This window comes from Nothoprocta perdicaria, unplaced genomic scaffold, assembly GCF_003342845.1.
Source record: "Nothoprocta perdicaria isolate Ctin4 unplaced genomic scaffold, notPer1 scaffold_133, whole genome shotgun sequence".
NCBI lineage: Eukaryota > Metazoa > Chordata > Aves > Tinamiformes > Tinamidae > Nothoprocta > Nothoprocta perdicaria.
This window is the reverse complement of record NW_020454461.1, coordinates 630,295-650,827: the sequence shown is the minus strand read 5'-3', so window position 1 is coordinate 650,827 and position 20,533 is coordinate 630,295. Positions and strand designations below refer to the sequence as shown.

Genomic DNA, 20,533 nt, shown 5'->3' with positions numbered 1-20,533 from the left:
TAAACCCTTGAGGTGGAATAGAAGTCTATTTATATATGAAATATGATCTCCTCAGTCTTGCAGCTCCCCTAGGTTAAGTCTAGTAAGCTGTGGTTACACAGTTTGGATGCTACATAGCAGTACTGACACCTGGAAGTCACTGTCACCAAGGTAGCATTGGCTTGCAAAGAACCAAATTACTATCGAAAATCTGATCAGAAACTGCTTCTTTCTTAAAAGATAATCTTTGGGGCTTTTATTGCATTTTCAAATTATACAGTACCTACTGTCTAGCTTCATAAGAGMAGTCTGTTACACTGGTGGTCAATCTCTAAATGTAAGAAGGTACATTTAAGAACATCAGTTCAATTCTGGGTGCTCATTCTACTATAATAATAGTATCATAGACATTCCATAGCTTCTTTTCCCACACACTGTACTCTTTTCTTACCATAAGGTTTAGTCAACATAGTTTTTTTTTTTCTGTCAGCAAAACCTGGATAATCTGGACTTATGCAAAACCTTTCATTTCAGCATGATAATTGTGGTAGATTTGTAAAGACAGAATTTAACATGTGAAAATGGCTGGGCTTTAAATACTTTATTACATTTGTTRTGTTGTGTTTATTTTCCATCTGAAAGAGTTCTCCTATGGAGAATAAGGCAGGTTGAAATTATTCAGAATCCCCTAGTGAATGTTTCTTATGCTTGTGCCACCTCAATTGCTTTGTTTCCTAGCAACATTCAAATAAATGACACRTAATCTTCCCTCTCATCTGGCAGTTGCTGTTAAGCTCAGTTTCATAGCTTGCATACGTGGCCAATTCACAACTTCTCTCTCCAACAATTTCAGGAAACACAAAGAGATATTGCAAATATTGATTAAAAAGGATAATACTACAAGTCTTTAGGCCACTGCAGTTTTGTYAGTGTACTTCGCTTGCCACATATAAGGTTGATTTAAATATAGGAACAAGTTTTGCTACATTAAAAGAGAAAACACTTCCCTGACTGCGCAATGAGCCTATGGCTGTGGGTGCTAGTCCTAACTGTGCTCCTGAGAACCCAAACCTGTTTGCACAGCACAGTGTCCTGTGCAGCAGCTGGAACATGTATATACACATGGCAGTGCCCAACATAAACTTTGGTGTAGGTCCCTGAAGCGGCATTAGTGACCAGCATAGCAGGAGGCAGCTGAACTGCCCTAGAGCCAGCTTAGGCAGGGCTGCACCATGATCAGTCTGCCCCAAGACAGGCCCCAATGCCTAGAGAGGCTAATTCACATTTGTAATACACTGAAAAACACGTGTTAACACGGCTAAGCCAAACATAGACCTTGCTGCCTTCTCTCTTCCCTACAAACTCATACTCACAGCCTTGCCTTGCCAGAAGACCTTGCCTGACCCTCTGCGATGAGCCAGTCCAAAATGCTGAGCCAGCACAAAGTGGGATATTTCACAGGTAAGAGTTATTTTATTGTTACATTAACTGCTTATGTCAGCTCACTTTGGTGTGATTAGTGCTTAGGCAAGGCAGAAGACAGGAATTCACAACAGAAGAAYGTATAGGAGTATTTATGGGGAGATTTCAGTGTCACTAAACTCTTACATCCATTTGTGGCACACTTTGATATGAACTCTAATATATGAACTATACTGATAAAGTATGAACTAAGTACTGTTACTTAGGAGCATCAAGTATTAACTATGTGTAAAACATCCTATAGGAAACAATCCACCTGCAAATATTTGTATTTATCTCAAAGTTAACAGAAATCTGTGTGACTAAAATGAAATATGTTTTTTGAACTTACCTAATGTATATTTGAAATATAGCAGCAATCTCTGGTGAGCAAATAGCAATGATAACTCAGCAGTTTTCAAAAATGGATTTTATAAGTGAGTTATAAGTGAGGCACAAGAGCCTTAACACTCAGCAAGCTGTTGTTATTCTACCATGGTGATATTTGCCTACTAGTAACAAACTGCTTTCATAGCCAAGGTAAATAAGCAATTGTTGCAGTTAACTAAATATCATTCATCTATTACTGCTATTGATTATGATCTGAATGCATTTTCTTAGTGAAAATGTACTGTTCTTGGTAGAGCACATGTTGAAACTCCAAAGAATGAATAAAGCAATGTTTCTCATAGGTTCAATAATGTTTCACATACTATTAAATAAAATTAGCATAGTCTTCCATGAAAATGTAAAAAGTATCTGTAAAAATGTACTTGTAACTTGGCTGTTTTTTGTTTCCCATTCACTGGCATTGCAAAATATTTGATCCAAATAAAATATCAAAGAGGCAGTAGAGCTCATATTTGCTAACCAGTGAAACTCTGTTAGCTCAGCTGAGAATTGGYTGACATTTTTTAGTTGGTTGATTTTAGAAGACTGCATCCATACTCATTAAAATTGACCAACATGTTCATACCATTATTTATAATGAGTTTGTCTGAGAAGGGTAGGCACTGAACATGATTTTTAAAAAGTGAAGGAATAACCAATCACATGGAAAGCTTTATTTTACAAAACACATTTAAACCCATCTTCAAATGACGTCTCCTTGTGTCGATGTACTTAAAATGAGAACTTTTCCTAACATTAAAGCAAGTCAGAAATAAATGTAAAACGAATCCAAGTAAAGCAATGTACCTGGCAGTAAATTATCAATTTTCAGCTGACTTTTCTTGTGCGGGATGGTTGGAATAAATGATCCCCAAAGCCCTTTCCCAATCTGAAACATCCTGTGATTCAGCCCAGAGAACTATACAAGTAAACATGTAACTGCAGTACGTTCAATAAAATGGTTCTGTATGTTGAGACTGTTTCTGTTGAGAGTCTTTCACATGACAATCTTTAAAAAGATTTTAGACACAGTAAGCTAAACACAATTAAATTTGCTCCCAGACAATTTTGAAGGAAGCTGGTGCACAGTTCTTAGAGTGAGAGATCATTTCTGTCTCTTAAGCAAACACTTAATGGTGTGACTCCTAAGAGGAATTGTTACGTATTTTCTATATAACTGAGTTAATAACACGCCTGCAAGCTTTTTCATATGTAATATTTTCCTAATGAATATTTTTAGAGTGTGGGGCAGGCATCAGGTAAGTGACTCACCTTCACCTAAAGGCACCTCTTCCCCCTCACATGGGGAAGGAAGGAGGGGCTGCAGAGGTTCCATGTTAATTATAAGTTGCTTGTTCAAGGAGGGAGAGCTGCGACTCTGTGTAATACTGGTCCTAAAACAACAGGGAAAACAGGGTTAATTTGCTTATAAGGAAACAACTACAATCATATCTGTCTCATCTCAGAATTGCTTTGCATAAATTATGTTAGGCTTTGGACTATCAACACTGTGTACAGTGAATGCCACTTTCAGCTGTGTTATGCTGCACAGTCAGCAGATGTAAACTTTACAACATCTGAAATGCAAGAGATGACTTTGTGCAGGTGGATTTCTGCTTATACAGCTACAGCCTGTACAGAATTACAGTGTGTCGCTCGTCTCCACACTGCACAGCAGAAAGGATTATTTGGTTTCAAGSAAGGGGAAAAGAAGAGAGGATACAAACTGATTTGCTGAAATTGCTCCATTGCCTCTGGGAGTGGGTCAAACATTTGCTATGGTTTGAGCAAGGCAGATTAAAGAAAAAGCTGGAACAACTCTACTCCTTCAGTGAAAAGATAAGCACATCTCATCCTCATGTACTGCAGACACATGCCTTCAGGCTCTCAAGCTGGTTTTACTCCATTTCTTACTGGGTTCTGAGAGGCTTTCCTGTTAGCAGGTGTTGAAATTCCTCAGAAAACCTGAAGGGATGTGCTGATTTGCTTCAGTCATGCAGCTGGCTAGCTTATTAAAATCATATTACCGAGAAAACAGAAATGGCTCTTTCAAGTAAGTTGTCTAGGACTTACATGACACAGGCCTGAAGCAAGAATCCTGCACCAGAGCTGAACCATTACATTATAGAATATTTTTTTTGACAATAGCAAAGATGAAAGGAAAGAGGCTTCTATTTGACTTCAGACAGTACCTAGCTTTGCATTCAAGACACACTAGGAACACTGCCCATGCCCTGATCCTCAACTTCTTTCAGATAACGTTCTTCATAAAATTGCAAATGGAAAAAAAAAAAARTAAAAAAGATAATCCAGCAACAGTGTTTTCACAGATCTGATTTTGAGTTTGCACAGAGATTCAACTTAAATTCCACATAAGTAAATAAGCTAATTAAAGCACCTATTGTAAATGAAAAGAAAGGACTGTGGGTTTGGATAAACTGAGAATCCAGATGTGCTGCTTTAGATCACATTACATGTAATTAAATATTCTGTAGGGATAAACAAGCTTTCCTGCTCAATTGCCATGACTTCCTGTTCGTTAACATATGCCCAAAGCTACTTACATCCTCATTTGCCTTATGTGAGCAGATTCCATTAACTATTTAGTTTAAATTTTCACTATCCAAATAAGTTTTTCATTGATTTGTGACTGCAACTCTAAGTACACCGACCCAATAGTACCTCCACAGGCCTGTTGTTAGGCATTTCCTGGATATTTGTGTTGTATAGAGAGCTAGGAAGAGAGATGTGCCAGTTAGCATGCATGTGACATATCCTGAGGGCACAGAATATTTGTCATAAAAACTTGCCATTGCATTAATGCTGAGCACACATGTTTGTGAGCACAAGCTCCAGCAAGTTTTCACTGCACAGTGCAGTTAAGTGCAACATCCAAAATCTGTGACCTTTCCAAAGTGCTGTTCCTCTTAGCACTGTGAACTGACACTTTGGGGCTTATGGAAAGGCTTTACTTTAAGTTTTGTCTTCAACTTCAATCACGTAACTTTCTCTAAATATTCTGCACCTGAAAACTACCATTTCCTGTCTATAAATTTCTTGTGCGGGGTCATGTGCTTCATAAGACTGCATTTTTTGGAGCTGAAAAGCTATGCCTTCTGCCTACTTGTGCTGTTAGCTGGACAGATGAGCTACTTCTGCTCCCATTTCAAAATAAAYGTAACACTCGGAAGCACTAGACTTTTTATTAACCTGTCTTGCTAAGGAACTTATTTGGAATTATCAGATCATTATAAATACAAGCATTTTAGAATGCTAATTACAAGAAATACACACTATCTATAGATGCTAAGTACATGACACTGATCCATAAAGGCAATACATTTTCCTTTGATCTGTTCCTTCATAACAGTTTTAAAAACATTTTTTTCTAATATAAGAAGAAAATTTAAAATACAAGCTAAAATATTTTTAAAACTTATCTTAATCTCATAGAAATAAAGAAACTTTGTGGATAGTGACATGAAACACAGTATTTTTGTATCCAGGTAATTTCTTTTGATATTGACTTGTATGCCAAATACCTACTGTCTCCATGATGAACCCAAATTCTGCCTTCCGTGTTCCTTGTTAATACTTTCCACACCATCACTTACAAAGTTTTAAATGAAATCTATAAATGCATGGGCAAAGTCACTCCTGTGCGCATTGACTATTACATGCTCAACAGCATATAATATAACAGCACAAGTAATAAGCACCAGAAAAACATTAGTTTGCTTGCAAAACTAAGGTGCTTATTGCTAAGAAGGCAATCTTTTTTCCTTCTTAGATACTAAGTGAACTTCCTGCTTTTTGATCTCACTGTATTATGGAAAAWTCATCATATAAACGTTTAAGCATACCAATGTAAGTACACAAAACAGAGCCTTTCAAAACAGGACAAGAACAAGGAATAAAATGGAAATGCATGTTTGGATTATTTAACAACTTTCTATGTCATAACACAGAAAATAAGAGAGGTAGTAGGAGTAAGAGGTAGTACACTATTGTCTGATTTTTGTGACACTGGCAGCTTTCTGAAGATTCATTTATCTTATACCTTTTCCATACTTCAGCGTGGTATCTTGGATCTACAGTCGTTGTATCTCACAGTAAGGAAAAAAGAATTTCTGTGCAGAGCTAAATAACTCTCCCCAATGCTTAATCTTCAATATACAGTGTTAAAAGATACCTGTGAACTTCAGGAGGTTCCCTCTGGATCTTAGAGCTTGCCTCCACAACCTCTTTGGCTACTTTTCCACTGTATTAAAACATGAATTAAAAATGCAAGTCAATACGAAGAAATGTTAATTACATACATGAACAATTAAATTACTTTCAAGAGAAAAAAATCTTTTTTTCTGATATCAAAACAGCTACCTATAGTAGGTAGCATAGGTCAACAGTACGTATGTAAACATACAGTGCATATGTAACTTTCCAGATTAAAAATTCTATTGATCATTTATCTGCAAAATCACTTTAAAAAAGCCACATCTTGTGGGAGAACATTAGAAGTTACTACAACTGTCCCACTAATGAAYCTCTATTCCAGAGCTGTCCAAATAAAAGGGTAACCCAACCTCTACAGTAACGACARAAAATCATCATATAGCAATTACACCAGAAGTGGAATTCTTTTCTGGGAGAATGATAATTTGACAGACAGTTAAAACAAGCCACCAATTTATTTTATAAAAGTTTTTATATAAACATTAAAAATACTTTCCAGTCCTGACTTCCTGACTTGAATTAGGTTTAAACTAGATCCACAAGAAGAAATCCTTGCTTTGCCATGAATAAATCCTGAAGCTTTCTCTTACTTTCTAAAATGTTTAACAAAAAAAAGAAACAGCAAACTCCTACCTATATCGAAATCTACTGCCCTTGAAAAATATTTTGCTGCTGGACATGGTCTTGATCTGACTGGATTTTGCATACCTGGAAGAACAATACAGGGTGCCACATTTGCCACATAGAAGGAACTTGATATGCAAAAATGAAAAAGATAAACTGCAAACTTGACATATTTATATTACAAGGTAATATTCAATAATTGCTCTTTCCAAATTTTACAGGTCTATATACAAATCTCAATATMAAGATGGCACAAGACAACATAGACAGTATAACAGAAAGAAAAGAAAATAAATGCAGAAAATAAATGCACATAAATGTTTCATACCTAGGGACTTTAAYTCACATGATGAAGAAGAGATTGCAGCAGCCCAACAACCCTTAGAAAACCTTCTTCTTAATATCAAACTTTTCAGGAATGTGTGGCTGTTTATACATACATTCCCACAAGTAAAACAAGTATGGAACAAAGACAAAGAAATACTTTTCTCCAAGAACAGCTGCATTTCTCATCCACCTACATAGTCAATTTGTAAGCAAACTACATCATATTCACATCATCATATTCTCTACATCTACATATGATGTAGCAGACTACATCATATTCTATTCCTCTACCTGTCACAATATATGCAGGAAGCTTTTGTCAATGCTATGAGAGTTTGATCTACAAAYATCACGTAGACCAGCAGATAGGCCATTTCCTTGATGATGTGCAGTTTTGAAACGGCAAACTGGTTTTACATCAGTTTTCTCACTCTTGAATCCTAATAGACAATCTTATAAAATTTATAGCTATTTGAAAATAATCACTGCAGTCAACACTGAGCCTCGATTGAGCCATGAATAGAACTCCACTTTCCAAGACATGTTGGAAGATCACAATCTTAGCTTGAATATGAAGTCTTAAATTCTCCTAGGAGAGGAAAAGCTCTAATATAATTAAGGTAAAATGTCATTATCAGGAATTACATGCAAAATCTGGTTATGCTTTTTCTCATTAGAGTATCTCCTTGGTAACATACAGTACATAAGTAGACAATTGGGCCATAATATTTATAATGCTCTTAAGCAATGAGGATCCACAAAATATAGATCGGWTTCTCTGACTGTACAGAGATCTCTGATGCTTTTAAACTACTTCCTATCTTATATTCACAGATATCTTTGTTTGCCCTGCTTCATGTTGGTTTTCATTTYGTTTGCACATTTGTTTTCATACTCTGCATATTAACTATCATTGTTTCCCTAACAAACAGCCAACCTCCTGGCCACAGAACAGCCCTGCCACTCCTCAYTTGACTAACCCTTTCCTCTTCTAAGACTCACTGAAATGTACTCAGGCAAGATAATTATAAGCAAACATGTTGAAGAAATAACCCCACAGCACTGCCCTTAAGACAACAGGAATACAGAAGCAAGAAAAACATACTTCTGTGATTGAAATCCAAACACTAAATATTACAACCATTCAACTACTAAAGCAAAGGGATTATATTCCTATGAGACCTTCTCATGAATCAGTATTCAAAGAAAAGATGTCTCTCCCTCATGTATACTTAAGGGGGTAAGAAGAACTGTTCTTCACAGAATTCACAGAATTCACAGAATATTTAAGGTTGGAAGGGACCTCTACAGATCATCTAGTCCAACCTTCCTGCTCAAGCAGGCACACCTAGAGCACGGGGCACAGGGTGGCATCCAGGTGGGTTTTGAAGACCTCCAGAGTAGGAGACTCCACAACCTCCCTGGGCAGCCTGTTCCACTGCTCTGTCACCCTAACAGTAAAGAAGTTGCTCCTCACCTGGAGACAGAACTTCTTGTGTTTCATTCCCTACATTTAGTTCTAGTAACTRAAAACTGTTCAACCCAACAACATGCAGTATTTTCCTACTTTCAGGTACTTTCAATAGACAATATTTCCTAGTGATATTTTTATAACCAAATCTTAAGAGTAGATTTTCACATAAAGAAGAATTGACAGCTGTCTAGTAGCAGCTATTTCCTGTTTTTTTTATTCTATATTTTAATTGAGTAAATTGCATTCAATATATCATTGTATCAATGTTAAAATAATAAATCTCCTCCAAAATAAAACAAGTCATTAGCATCCACAATAGGAAACACATTCTTCCTATCCAGTTAAAAGCTACTTTTATACCAGCTACTGGTGTTGCTATGCTGCAGCAGGGAAACAATAATTTTCCAAAATATGCAATATGCAGCTGATAAGAAAGACTAAGCAGCAAGAATAAAAGCTATGGTCCAAAAGGGAAGTGTTAATAAACAGAGAGAAAGAGCTAACAAAGTCACTTGAGGAAAAAGAAATAGAAAAAATAAWAAAAAAAAAGCCTAAGGGCTCTTAATGAGGAATTATTTTCAGATTCTACTTTCAGAATCTTTCAGAATTTTTCGACAATAGGTCGRAAGATTCGACAATAGGTCGAAGATGCTTTTTTTTTTTGTCATGGACTACATATTCTTAAAGTCATATATTTTSTAAACTAGATAGCTTTCAGCTTTCAAAATTGACCTAAGAATATTTCTTTAGTTTTTTATTTCTTAATCTCATTGTATAGAATCTTGAATTCAACTCTCCTTGGATTTTACTGAGAGGTAAAGTTTACTAATTTACTTTACTTAATTGAGGCAAGTTTACTTACTTATAGAAAGCTTGGTTCTCCACTCCACATTTCCAAAGATGTTTGCAGGCTGCTGGTGTAGAGGTATGGAAAGACAGCACGGCCTTTTTCTAAGGGCAAGGAAAAGAAGGGATATAAATTAATGCAAACACTGTTTTTGGAAAGACTGAATTAGCAGAAACTGACAGCAGCAGCATGGCCTGGATACCCTGAAGACCAAGTTTCTCTGTAGGGCCTTAATCCTTGGTTCACCCGCAGAAGTACAAACACATATGTACTTGATACTCCAACTGCCCATGCAGTGGCCCCAGAAATGAGAAGGGGTATTTTGAGGACCTACACAAGAGCATATAAAGTGGCTTCTGGGATAAATCTACCAGCTGCTTGCAGGCCAAAACAACAGAAATAAACTCTCTATGTTCACCACTTCCTGTGGCACAGCTGCTCTGCTGCTTACCATTCACATTCCCCTATTCACCACCTCCTGCTGTCAAATCCTCCCTGACACTACACTGGCATCTTGGGCCTTATTTTCTTCTTCTGTTTTCTATTCATCATACAGTTATGTCCTAAGCTATATCACCCTGCCAGAGGTGAAGAACTCATTACAGCATCAAAATCATATGTCAAAATCAACTTATAGATAAAAATCTCTAGATTTCAATAACAGGATACCCAACTATGTAGATCATACTACAGTTCAGTTAGCTAACCAAAATTTGAGGAGGTAATCCTAATCAGCTAACTCAAAAGATCTCATTTTGATCCAGGAAGCAAAGTCCACCCAAATTTCCAGTCATATAGAGATAYTGCTCATACTTTAGAGTAGGTGCAGCTTTCATGCTTTAAAAAATCCGGACACTAAAAACTGACTAGTAAAATAATCAAATACATCAACAGCGAATGCAGTCTGGGATGAAGGTTAAAGGACAAACATCTAACCTCTCTGAAAATTAGGCATTCTCCTGAAATCAGTAATATTCACATTCACTTGTATTCTACATTTTACCTATAATATGAAATACAATTATTTCTTGTTTCAAAGCTTAAGAACAAAGCTAAAGATGATAGTATTATATTTTAGTTGGTTCTAAATCAAATATGCAGTTTCCACCATAATAGCATTAAACCCAACCTCTTTCTGAGCTCCAAACACATAAAAAGTCTTCCCTTCAAATTTCAATTTATAGACATCACACCTGAAAAGAGAAAAATTAGTTAAATATTAGAACAATAGACAGAGCTATAGCTAAGAGAAGTGATTTGTATGCAAATTGTGATGATTCTCATACCTAAGTAAGTTATCAAACAACAAAGAGTTCCATCAAAGGTCTTGTTACCTTGACCATAAAAGCACGTACTATTCTAAATTCTTTYAGAGTACATAAGCCAAAGTGTTTATTTTATATCTCTATGCACCTTTGAAGAATTAAAATTGGCTGCTAGAACAGGACTAAAAAGAAAAAAAAAAAAGTCTGAAGCTTATGCTTAGATTTTGTAATACAGTCTAGAATTCCTTTTACTTCTTAAAACCTTAGGATCTTTTAGAACTGAGTGAAGACTCTTAGCATAGAGATGATGCATAAAAGGGCATGTGCCTTTCTAGATTCTGTCACTTCCTGCCACCAACTTCTTATCCATAAGCCTTTTGTTTACGGTTCTATGCCCCACATTATCTYGGTGAAAGAGTACTTACAGATTACATTATGTGAAAAAATTGAAATATGACAGCACTAATTACTGGGTCATCCGTCACTACGTTATACATCTTTTATTTAACAAAGCTTCAAAGTACAACCAAAGAATGAAATCTTGCTACATAATATTAAGGCAATATGTTGCCTCTGTTTAAGCAGTAAAAGAAGTTTTGTGATTATCACAGTTGAAATGGAGACTCTCATCAAGATTTTAGACAGCAGATGGTTAAAATGGAGAAGATCCTAGAGGTAAGGACGAATGTTCTACTCAGGATTTCTATCAAATTTTGTTATTCAAATCCATACTGATTTGCATACAGGTTACAGAGATTCACTATACAATCTTACACAGAGATTAGTTATTTTCTGAATCCAAAATTATCTCAGAAAACATAAGAACATATTTTGAAACAATAATAGGACAAGTTTTCAAAGCAAATCACGAACCCAATAACACTTTGTTTGGTCTAACTGAAGTAATAAAATAGACTTATGTAATGTGCTGACTTTAAACTGGTAATGATTTATGCTGCACTCCATCAAACAGAACCATGTTTTTTAACCTAAACTAAAACACACAGGTACATTCAGCTTCACTTTTTTTTTTTTTTTTTGTAACATGTGAAGAAAATATTTTTCAGTGTATCCTTCATAATTAACATGTTTTTAATGCTTATTAAAGTCTATCTGTTCTCAAAATATGTTGAGATCCTGAGGGAAAGGATCAATAAAATCTGAAGACAATAAAATCTCAAAGATGAATTAGGGTTTTTACTGATTGATGCATATTTCAGATAATATCAGTAAGAGCTATTCTAAGTAGCAGTTCTTAAGAAAACAAGGTCCCAGATATTAAATGAAGAGTATATCATGTTCAGATAAATCTTATTCGATTGACCTTCCAATAGCCTTTGTAGCACTGAACAGCTTAATGATATTCATCACTAGTTCATTTTCTTGTAAACATGCCAATGTGCACAAATGAATACTCAGAGATCTCCAAAAGAACAAGGTRTCCTTGAATGAAAACATGAAAAACAAGACACCGTAAACCTCAACTCCCTAAGTATGTCAAAGCACACTTGGCAAGTTATATTCACTGTTCCCTCCAGCAGAGGATGGTTACACTACGGTTATGCCAAAAGCATAAATCACCTTAAGTATTGTTACTAAGACTACCTGAGCTTAACCCTAGGGAAACCGTGAGACAAATCCAGGATAACTAATCCACTATATTTGACAGACACATCTCCTTCACTCTCCACAGCAAGATGAATAGCATAGGGAGGATTATGCTGAGATTTCAGAGTAGTCAGGTCTTGGACAGACTTCTATGTTTGGGCTAGGAAAAACCTACGTTTATACAAAAAATATCTCTTAATGTATATCCTGCCCACCTCCTCTCCTACAGAAGGCTGCGAGCAAATCAATAACCAATAATTAACTAATCTTGTCATCTTCTTAGCTGCAGGGCTAAAGGGTTATGCCCTGATTTTGATCATGCTTGTGCTCACGCTGTACCCCACGGCTCAGAGCACAGACACTCTTTTCACAACATTTGCAGGAACTCAATTTTATACCTTCCTTTAGAATGACAGATGTTGACCAACCAAGTCAGGAGAGAAATAAAAATATCAGAGAAACAGAAGATATCTTAGGAAAAAAAAAAAGGGAGAATCTAGAAAGAAAAATCAAAGGCATCCTCTGCTTACCAAGATCTCATTTCCTCTTCTAATTGGAGAAAATTAATTGAATGAGGAAATGATAACTTTTACCAGAGCCAAATAAAGATAAAGGTGCATACTCATAAACGCTTCCAGACTTCTCTGCCCATCCGCCTTTCTGATGATGATTTACAGACAGTAAAGAGGGACGCTCCGCCAAAGTAGAGCTCTTATTTAATTTTAGAGTTGTGCATTGAATGGACTAGCTCAATTTCTGGAATAATTTTCTCTAGAAGAAGAATAAGGCTAAATTATTATTATACTTCTTATTTAAGTTGCTTTAAAATGCAACTTAAAAAACTTTAAAAATCTGATGGGACAGAAAAAGGAATATTCACTTATTTCACTTTAAATAAACACAGGTAAAGATACTAGGAAGAAAGGAAAAAAATCCCTAAACATATTATTCTACTCTTTATGTGCTTACCATTTTAATAAATGAATTCTTTTATTTCCCTGGAAAACTACAAATCCCGCAGCTGTGAATCCTAAAAATGTGGTCATCCCCGCTGAGTCCTTTGAAGAGAAGAAAAGAAACATGTAATTTTCTGCTTTTCTATTGAGGTACTTAATTACCCATAGCGCAAATTCTTATTTTATTACAGACTACCTGCACTTTATTTTCATTTTCATTCTACAACTAAATTCTGCTTGAAAATAATACATTTCTGAAGAGCAAAGACTGCTCTTGGCTCCTAGACCTCATTCATTTTTAGCCACTTGGAGTAACAACATCCTGTGCTTTGTTTCTATCTACTTGCAGGAGATGTCACCTAGAGAGTCCACAGGGATATTTATTATTTTGGTGAAAACATACTTTTCAGTATTTTCCCACACTTAACAGTGCTGGCTAAATATAATCCAGGGATTCGTGTCTACTTCAGTAGTGTTTAGGATTTCACACCTTGTTCCTTTGTGACATTTCCAACAATTATGTAGGAAGTGCAACTAAAGGACAGCATTTACTACAACAACCAAGTATTTAATTCTGGGTAGAAGTAAAAACATCCAGTGATATTTGCCTGAAATTAGAACACACCTTTTTTTCCTTTCAATTCCACAATAAAAGTTTTGGTTCAAGTTGTTTTTTGTTTTTTTTTTTAATAAATTCAAGTGAATTTTACACTAGCTGGCTTTCCTGTCCATCCCAGGCTCCAGGTTGTCACCACATTAAAGTTAATCTGCTTTATTGTTCGATGTTTTCTGTCAAGAATATATGGACATTTATGCCACTCAGGTAGCAGCCACAGAGTTGCACAGGAAGATATAAGGAGCTAGGAAAAYATCTTGCATTGCGGTCTCCTTCCAAAAATCTGGACAATTTTTCTCAGTCTGTCAGCATGGGCCATAAACTCCAGCATGCCTCCTCTTTATGAGCGTCCTTGCATGGGCAAAGAGGACATGATGCCAGACCAATCTGGATTTTGTCAAGTGCCATCATATGTCTCCTACATGCACTGAGGTAATCCATGTTATGCAGATTATGGAGGTAAAATTTACTAAGTCACTGACTTCAGCGAGCTCTGAACTAAGCCAGATATCCTATAATAGGAGTACCATTTCTACTAACGTGTATGTGAAATTAGCCTCCAGATTAGAGCAGCTAAGCAGACAACATTATGTACTTCTGTTGCTCCAGCAAAGAGGACATATAAGCCAGAAACATCAGTTAAAAAGTAAAGCAGACAACATTAAATTACTGCAACTAAAGGCATTAAAAATGCAAGTGTATGGAAGAACCAGAAATGTTGACTAAAATTTTCTTCTTACAGAGATTTATAAAATAGTTAAGTGATGAAATACCTAAATGCCCAGCTTTGTACATTTAGCTTGCTAAGATTTGCATATTTTGCTAGTCTTTGAAATAAAAGTCTAGCAAGGCCTTACAATGCCTTTGTAGTTTTCAGACAACAGTAATTCACTGGACCTTGAAAATCTTGTCAAATGCAAAGCACTTCATCCCTAGAGTATTTACTAAAACTTTTGCAGTAAATGAATAAATGACTAGTTATAATCAAAACTTTTGCATGAGCACCCTTTTACATTCTCCTATGATGTTCTATATTCTCTACAGTTACTTTTCTCTAAATTGATATACAAATTTGAACCAGTCAATGTTCTGCTCAAATGAAGTGAAAGCTGTAGTTATAGGCAGGCTTTTAAAAAATATTCTCTATTTGTTCTTTATTTTTTTTAGATGTCCTTTCCCTTCCCTCCCCACAAAGCACATCAATATCAATTAACTTAATGGATTTTTATTACACATTACATAAAAAAAAAAAAAAAGCTACCTTGCAAGGATGCGGATCAACACCATAAGTTTCCAAAGAATGTGCTTTCAGGAGCAAGTTAAATTCAGCAATAGCTGGGCTCTGACCTCTAAAATTACAAAAGGAACAACAGTTTCACAAAAAGGAAAAAATAGGAGAAAAAGGCTTTTGAATTGTACAATTTAGGCTCCTACGAAGAAGGGGAAAATGTACTGATAAACGAACAATTCCAAGGCTGCTCTATTTATAGCATTAAGATAGGAAACTTTTCACATAATTTCGACTCCCAGATTGTCCAATGCCTGATCTTTTCAGGTAAGCTCTGATGTTTTTGCTTGCTTCTAGGATAACACATACTATGAAATTAGCCAGCTATCCAATATCCTGCAAGTATTTGTTATCTTTTGATGTACGTGCAAGTTAGCCTGAACACAAAATAAACCTCTGCATCCTTTTCCCACAAACCCCTGCTCCAAAACTCATTTAAAAGGATTGTCTAGATTAACAAACATTCCTTCCAGCTCGGGATATAAACAAGGCAATCATATTACACTGTCTACTGAGAAGCGTGCCTAATTATAGCATTGCCTGTTACCATCATGTTATCTTAGAATCTGTCAGCATTTCCATTATATGCCCCTATTTTTAGGGTGTCTATAATCAACCATGAACATACACTAAAGCCTGAAACATGGCACTCAAGCCTTGAGTTCTGGAGGAAACTTTTATTTCTCTTTATTTTCTTTTATTATTTCCAGTCTTCTTTTTTTTTTTTTTTTTTAATAAAAAGCACTCACAGAAACTTCTGACAGGAATTTCTGACAGAAATACCACTTTGAGACAACGAGTGGTACTTAGGACGCTTAGAAAGCCGGGTCTCATAAAGGCTTGTCATAAAAGTCACCCAGAAAAAGAGGCGTAGACAAATAAAACAGAGAACACAGAAACAGTCTTACTAAGTCAAACCGCTGTGTATCGCAGTCCAGTTTCACTCAGAAACAGGAGTTCTGTGTATCCATGTAGAATAAYTTCCCTGCAGTAGTGTTTCTGTTAATCTTTAATAATTAGAAACCAGCAAAGACAGACACAAGAGATTCAGTATCCTCCCCAAAGCTCTGTTTTAACTATGAGGATTATGTCTAGAATACTTGCAGATGTAAAATTCTATTTTGAAACCTATCGAACTGATGCCTCATGGCAATATGAGCAGCAATAACCTTTTCCATCAAAAGGTTTTAATTTATGCCTATTTCTACTCAATTGCCTCCTGCGATACTGTTTTGGCTTTCTTCCTCTGGCTTAAATCCTGCTTGTTACTAAGCTATTTGCATTTTTCACATTGTTTTTATTTAGCTTTCAAATGAGACAAACAAGATTAGATAAGTGCCCTTCTTTCTCTCTCCCCTTTTGGTCTCCGTCTTTCACTATCTCCCAGTGAAGAAGAAAAGGTAACAAGTAGAAAGTTAAAAAACGTAAACACGAATTTATATTGCTAAATATTGAAGGAAAAGACAGCATGAAAATCACAAAACAAACCAAGTAGTTTATTTTTTTCCCAGTCAAGGCTTTTGAAGGCTGCACCAATGTGTTTTTCTTTCCCCATTAATGCAAATAAATCACAAAAGTTGTAGTAGATGCAGATTGTAAACAAGCCTTAGGAAAGCTACAAGTTTGTTCACATAGCTACCCACTGCAAAGTACTTAACCAATTAACCTAAATTACTCAGACTGCTTATATTGCATAAAAAAATGAAGCAAAAATAAGATTTGATTGCTTAGAGAGAATTGTCCCCATACAGAAAAATAACATTACAAAATGCATTGAATTCCCAACTCTTTCTGCTAGTGCAAAGAAAAACAAAAAGACCTTAAAAGTGAGAGATCGTTTGGAACAGTGTAATTTCATCATTTTGTTTGGAATTTCAAAAAGGGAAAGAGACTATTAAATAGCAATTATTATTAAAGTACAGAAACACATTAAAAAATGACCAGCCTGCTCTCTTCAAACAGGACCTCTGCCACAATATGGTCTTTGTTCATATCAGACTGAATATGAATATGAAGCAGAATACATGGATAGGTTTGATATTACTGGCTCACAGGAAAATTGAAAGGGTTCATGTTTAAGGCCTATAGAAAAATCTTTTTAGAATGAAAAGACATCATCTAGTCCAGCCCAGGGGGGCGGGTACAGGGGCATACACAGGGTCACCTAGAGCACATGGCACAGGATTGTGTCCAAGTGGGTTTTGAAGATCTCCAGAGAAGGAGACTCCACAACCTCTCTGGGCAGCCTCTTCCAGGGCTCTGTCATCCTCACAGTCAAGAAATTTTCCTTAAGTTCCTGCGGAACTTTTGGTGCTTCAGTGTGTGGCCATTTCCTCTAGTCCTATGTGAATTTGGTCCACTGATTTCAGTCTTKATTCTACCGCTAGTTTTTGTTTTGTTTTCTGAACTTCAGCCAAAAGAAAAGAATACAGACCTTATGAGGAGCAGCTGAAGGAAGTGGGATTATTTAGTCTGGAGGAGGCTCAGGGGAGACTTTATTGCTCTCTACTACTACTTGAAAGGAGGCTGTAGTGAGGCCTCAGTCAATCTCTTCTCCAGAATAACTACTGAAAATAGGTCCAGAGGACATGGCCTCAAGTTGCACCAGGTTCAGGTTCAGGTTCAGGGAGGTTCAGGTTAGATATGAGAAAAAAATTCTGCACAGAAAGAGTGGTGAAGCACTGGAACAGGCTGCCCGGAGAGGTGCTGGAGTCACCATCCCTGGCACTGTGTAGATAAGGCGCTTAAGGACCTGATTTAACAAGCATGGTATTGAGTGGCTTACAGTTGGACTCAATGATCTTGAAGGCCTTTTCCAGCCATATGATTCTATGATTCTATGTATTCTCTCTCCAGCCATTACAACTATTTTAGTACCCAGACAGCATGTCCTACTACCCTGCTCAATATGACCAATAACATTGTGATATTATGGAGAAAAGTTTCTGTATACCATGCAAAATAATAAAATACAATCATTTGTGAAATTAGAACTCCACAGCTATTAGATCCTAGAAATCAATCAATCTAACATTCCTAAAATGTTAATGAAAAAGTACTTTGATAGAAGACTGAAAAATCTGCAAGATGTTCTATTTCTTCCATTAGGCTCAATACAAGTACACCCTAAGGGATGTACAAGCTCTGTTTATTCCCTAGAGGATTTCTGGGGGAACTCTGAAGCTTTGCAAGGGCCATAAATCTCTGTGGGGAATACTTTCCAGGTGTCACAGAAATTATCTGCTTCTTTTGCTSGATCCTCACACTGATTCACATTAGAATTTTTTTCTCCTTCACTCCATTTGACATATATATGTTACCAAAGTAAGTCAAGGATGTGGTAACAGAGAATTATTTAGTCTTAATTCCTTTAAAAGAATAGAGATGTTTATATAGCGTTAGTAGCAAAGCAAAATTTAATTCACTGTAGCTGGCTCCCTGAATGGCCTTGATCAAGTGATTTCACTTACCTCACCTTACTGATTTATGAAGTATTTTAGATGTACTGATAAAAAGTCTGATTACTGTCCATCCTTTGCTTCATCTGTGTGCCACACAAACCTGCAGCAGAATACACTAGCAATACAGTTGTCTAGCATGCCTCTTACATGAGACACTTTCCAAAATATATTGTCTTTCAAAGTGGTCAAATGCAATTAATTTAATTAAATCAGTAAGTAAGTATACTTAAAATCATCTGGCCTTCAGAAGCATGATGAAACATCTGCATTCAAACTGGTGAAAAGCATAAGCCATAAAGCTGTAAATAACTAGGGCTGAATCTCCACCAAATGCCCTTTGCCTTGGACATTCTTCACTGGCGTCTTAGGATAGACAGCAGTCTCTTTTTATGAGTACTAGAGGATCTAGAAGTTATATTACAGTGCTCAAGATCTTGAACCATTGTTTAGTTTTTTCTCTAAGTTTAAAAGATTTTGGCAGACAATAAGAGTTTTTTTAATAAAATTATTCTGGTCATATTTTTAGTTATCAATGAAGAAAAAGGTGCTGAAGAGTAGTGAGTCACAAATGTACTAATAATAATTCCTATTTTTCAAAGATAATTTCAAAGGAAAGTACTGAATGAAGGTAACTATAAAGGTGTTTCATTAGCCCTGTACCTAAGTATGTCAGAACAGCAAAGCACTTTGCACATCTCCTATGCAATGGCATTGCTTCTTTTAGCATGGATCTGGCCATAGGAATCAGGAGAGAACAAAGGCTTTAAAATAGTTTGCATATGAAAAGAAAGACTACCATCTGGTTTACCAATTACCTGGCTGATTACCTGGCTGATTACCAGGTAAGCAGTTGAATTGAAGAAATGTTGCTAGGACATATGAACAAACAAACAAACAAACAAACAAACAAAAAAACCAGAACATCCAAATAATAGTTGAATTTTAAAACACAAAATTGAGAGTTTTTTTTTCCCCAGAGAGAATTCTAGGATGATAAAAATGAAAGTAATTCCTTTAAACCAATAATCAGCCTCTCTGACGTAATCTACTAAATGTTTAATGGCTTAATTTTACATCGTTCTAACTGTAATAGCATGTACCACTTACTTCTACCAAAGCATTTCAAGTTACTTGTCTCAGTCTAATCCCTGAAATCACATAGTACATCCACAATCTATACTGACAAACATAGATATTTATATTTATAGGGCAGATGCCATTTTGATTCCTTTATTATTTATTTAAAATCTATTTCCATTATATGAAGACCCTGTGATTTCTGGAACGCTGTGTTTGTTCATAGCATATTAAATTGATCCCTGGTAGGTCAGATATGCCTGACCCCTAAAGTCTCTCCTCCAAGAAAAGAGGGGAGCATAAAAGGTCCATTCAGCTGATAAACAAATCCTTGCCTCCTGGAAACTTGTGAATACAGCCAAATTCAACAACAGTTTGCTGTACCTGAATTCAAATCTCACCATCAGATTGCTAATAACTAGTTTGCAAAATTAAAAAAATATATTTGTGGAGCATGACTATGATCACTTTGAAGAAAAAAAAAAAAACAGAAAGGCTTTCTTGAGAATGTAGAAGCTACAAAATGATTAAACACATTTTATGCTAAATATAGTTATATTTTGCAATTAAAGCAATTTTTCTCTGGTACTCAATATAACATACTATTAGGAATTCCTATTAAAAGGAAAATGACCTGTATTATTTATTTGCTTCTTTTTTTTTTTATTTTTTATTTGACATACAGGCTTTGAGAGAAAGAGAAGACATTTATTTTGTCTATAGAGTACTCCCTCTAGACTAGTAGTAAAAGTTCTATGTCTATAAAACACCTGCTGAGCAAAAGTTGTTCCCACCCCACAGTTTCTGGAAGTGCTTTCAGCACTATGTAAATAGCAGTCCAAAGAACAGTCATTTTTAAGAAGGACATCCAGAACCTCAGGTACAGTTCATTTATTTTAGCTGACTTTTAAAATAATGCTGGAAAGA

At 35.9% G+C, this 20,533-nt stretch overlaps 1 protein-coding gene across 2 annotated transcripts in view; it reads right to left on the bottom strand.

Annotated features, from left to right (window-relative positions):
* Positions 1-20,533, bottom strand: part of FRMD3 (FERM domain containing 3) — a 68,215-nt gene that overhangs the window by 10,913 nt on the left and 36,769 nt on the right. For both annotated transcript variants that reach the window (XM_026033798.1, XM_026033800.1), the window contains 7 exons: positions 15,042-15,129; positions 13,178-13,266; positions 10,465-10,528; positions 9,351-9,439; positions 6,697-6,771; positions 6,023-6,091; positions 3,103-3,224 (listed from right to left, as the gene is read on the bottom strand). In XM_026033798.1, the coding sequence (XP_025889583.1) occupies positions 3,103-3,224; positions 6,023-6,091; positions 6,697-6,771; positions 9,351-9,439; positions 10,465-10,528; positions 13,178-13,266; positions 15,042-15,129 (596 nt within the window). The remainder of the gene's footprint in view (positions 1-3,102; positions 3,225-6,022; positions 6,092-6,696; positions 6,772-9,350; positions 9,440-10,464; positions 10,529-13,177; positions 13,267-15,041; positions 15,130-20,533) is intronic.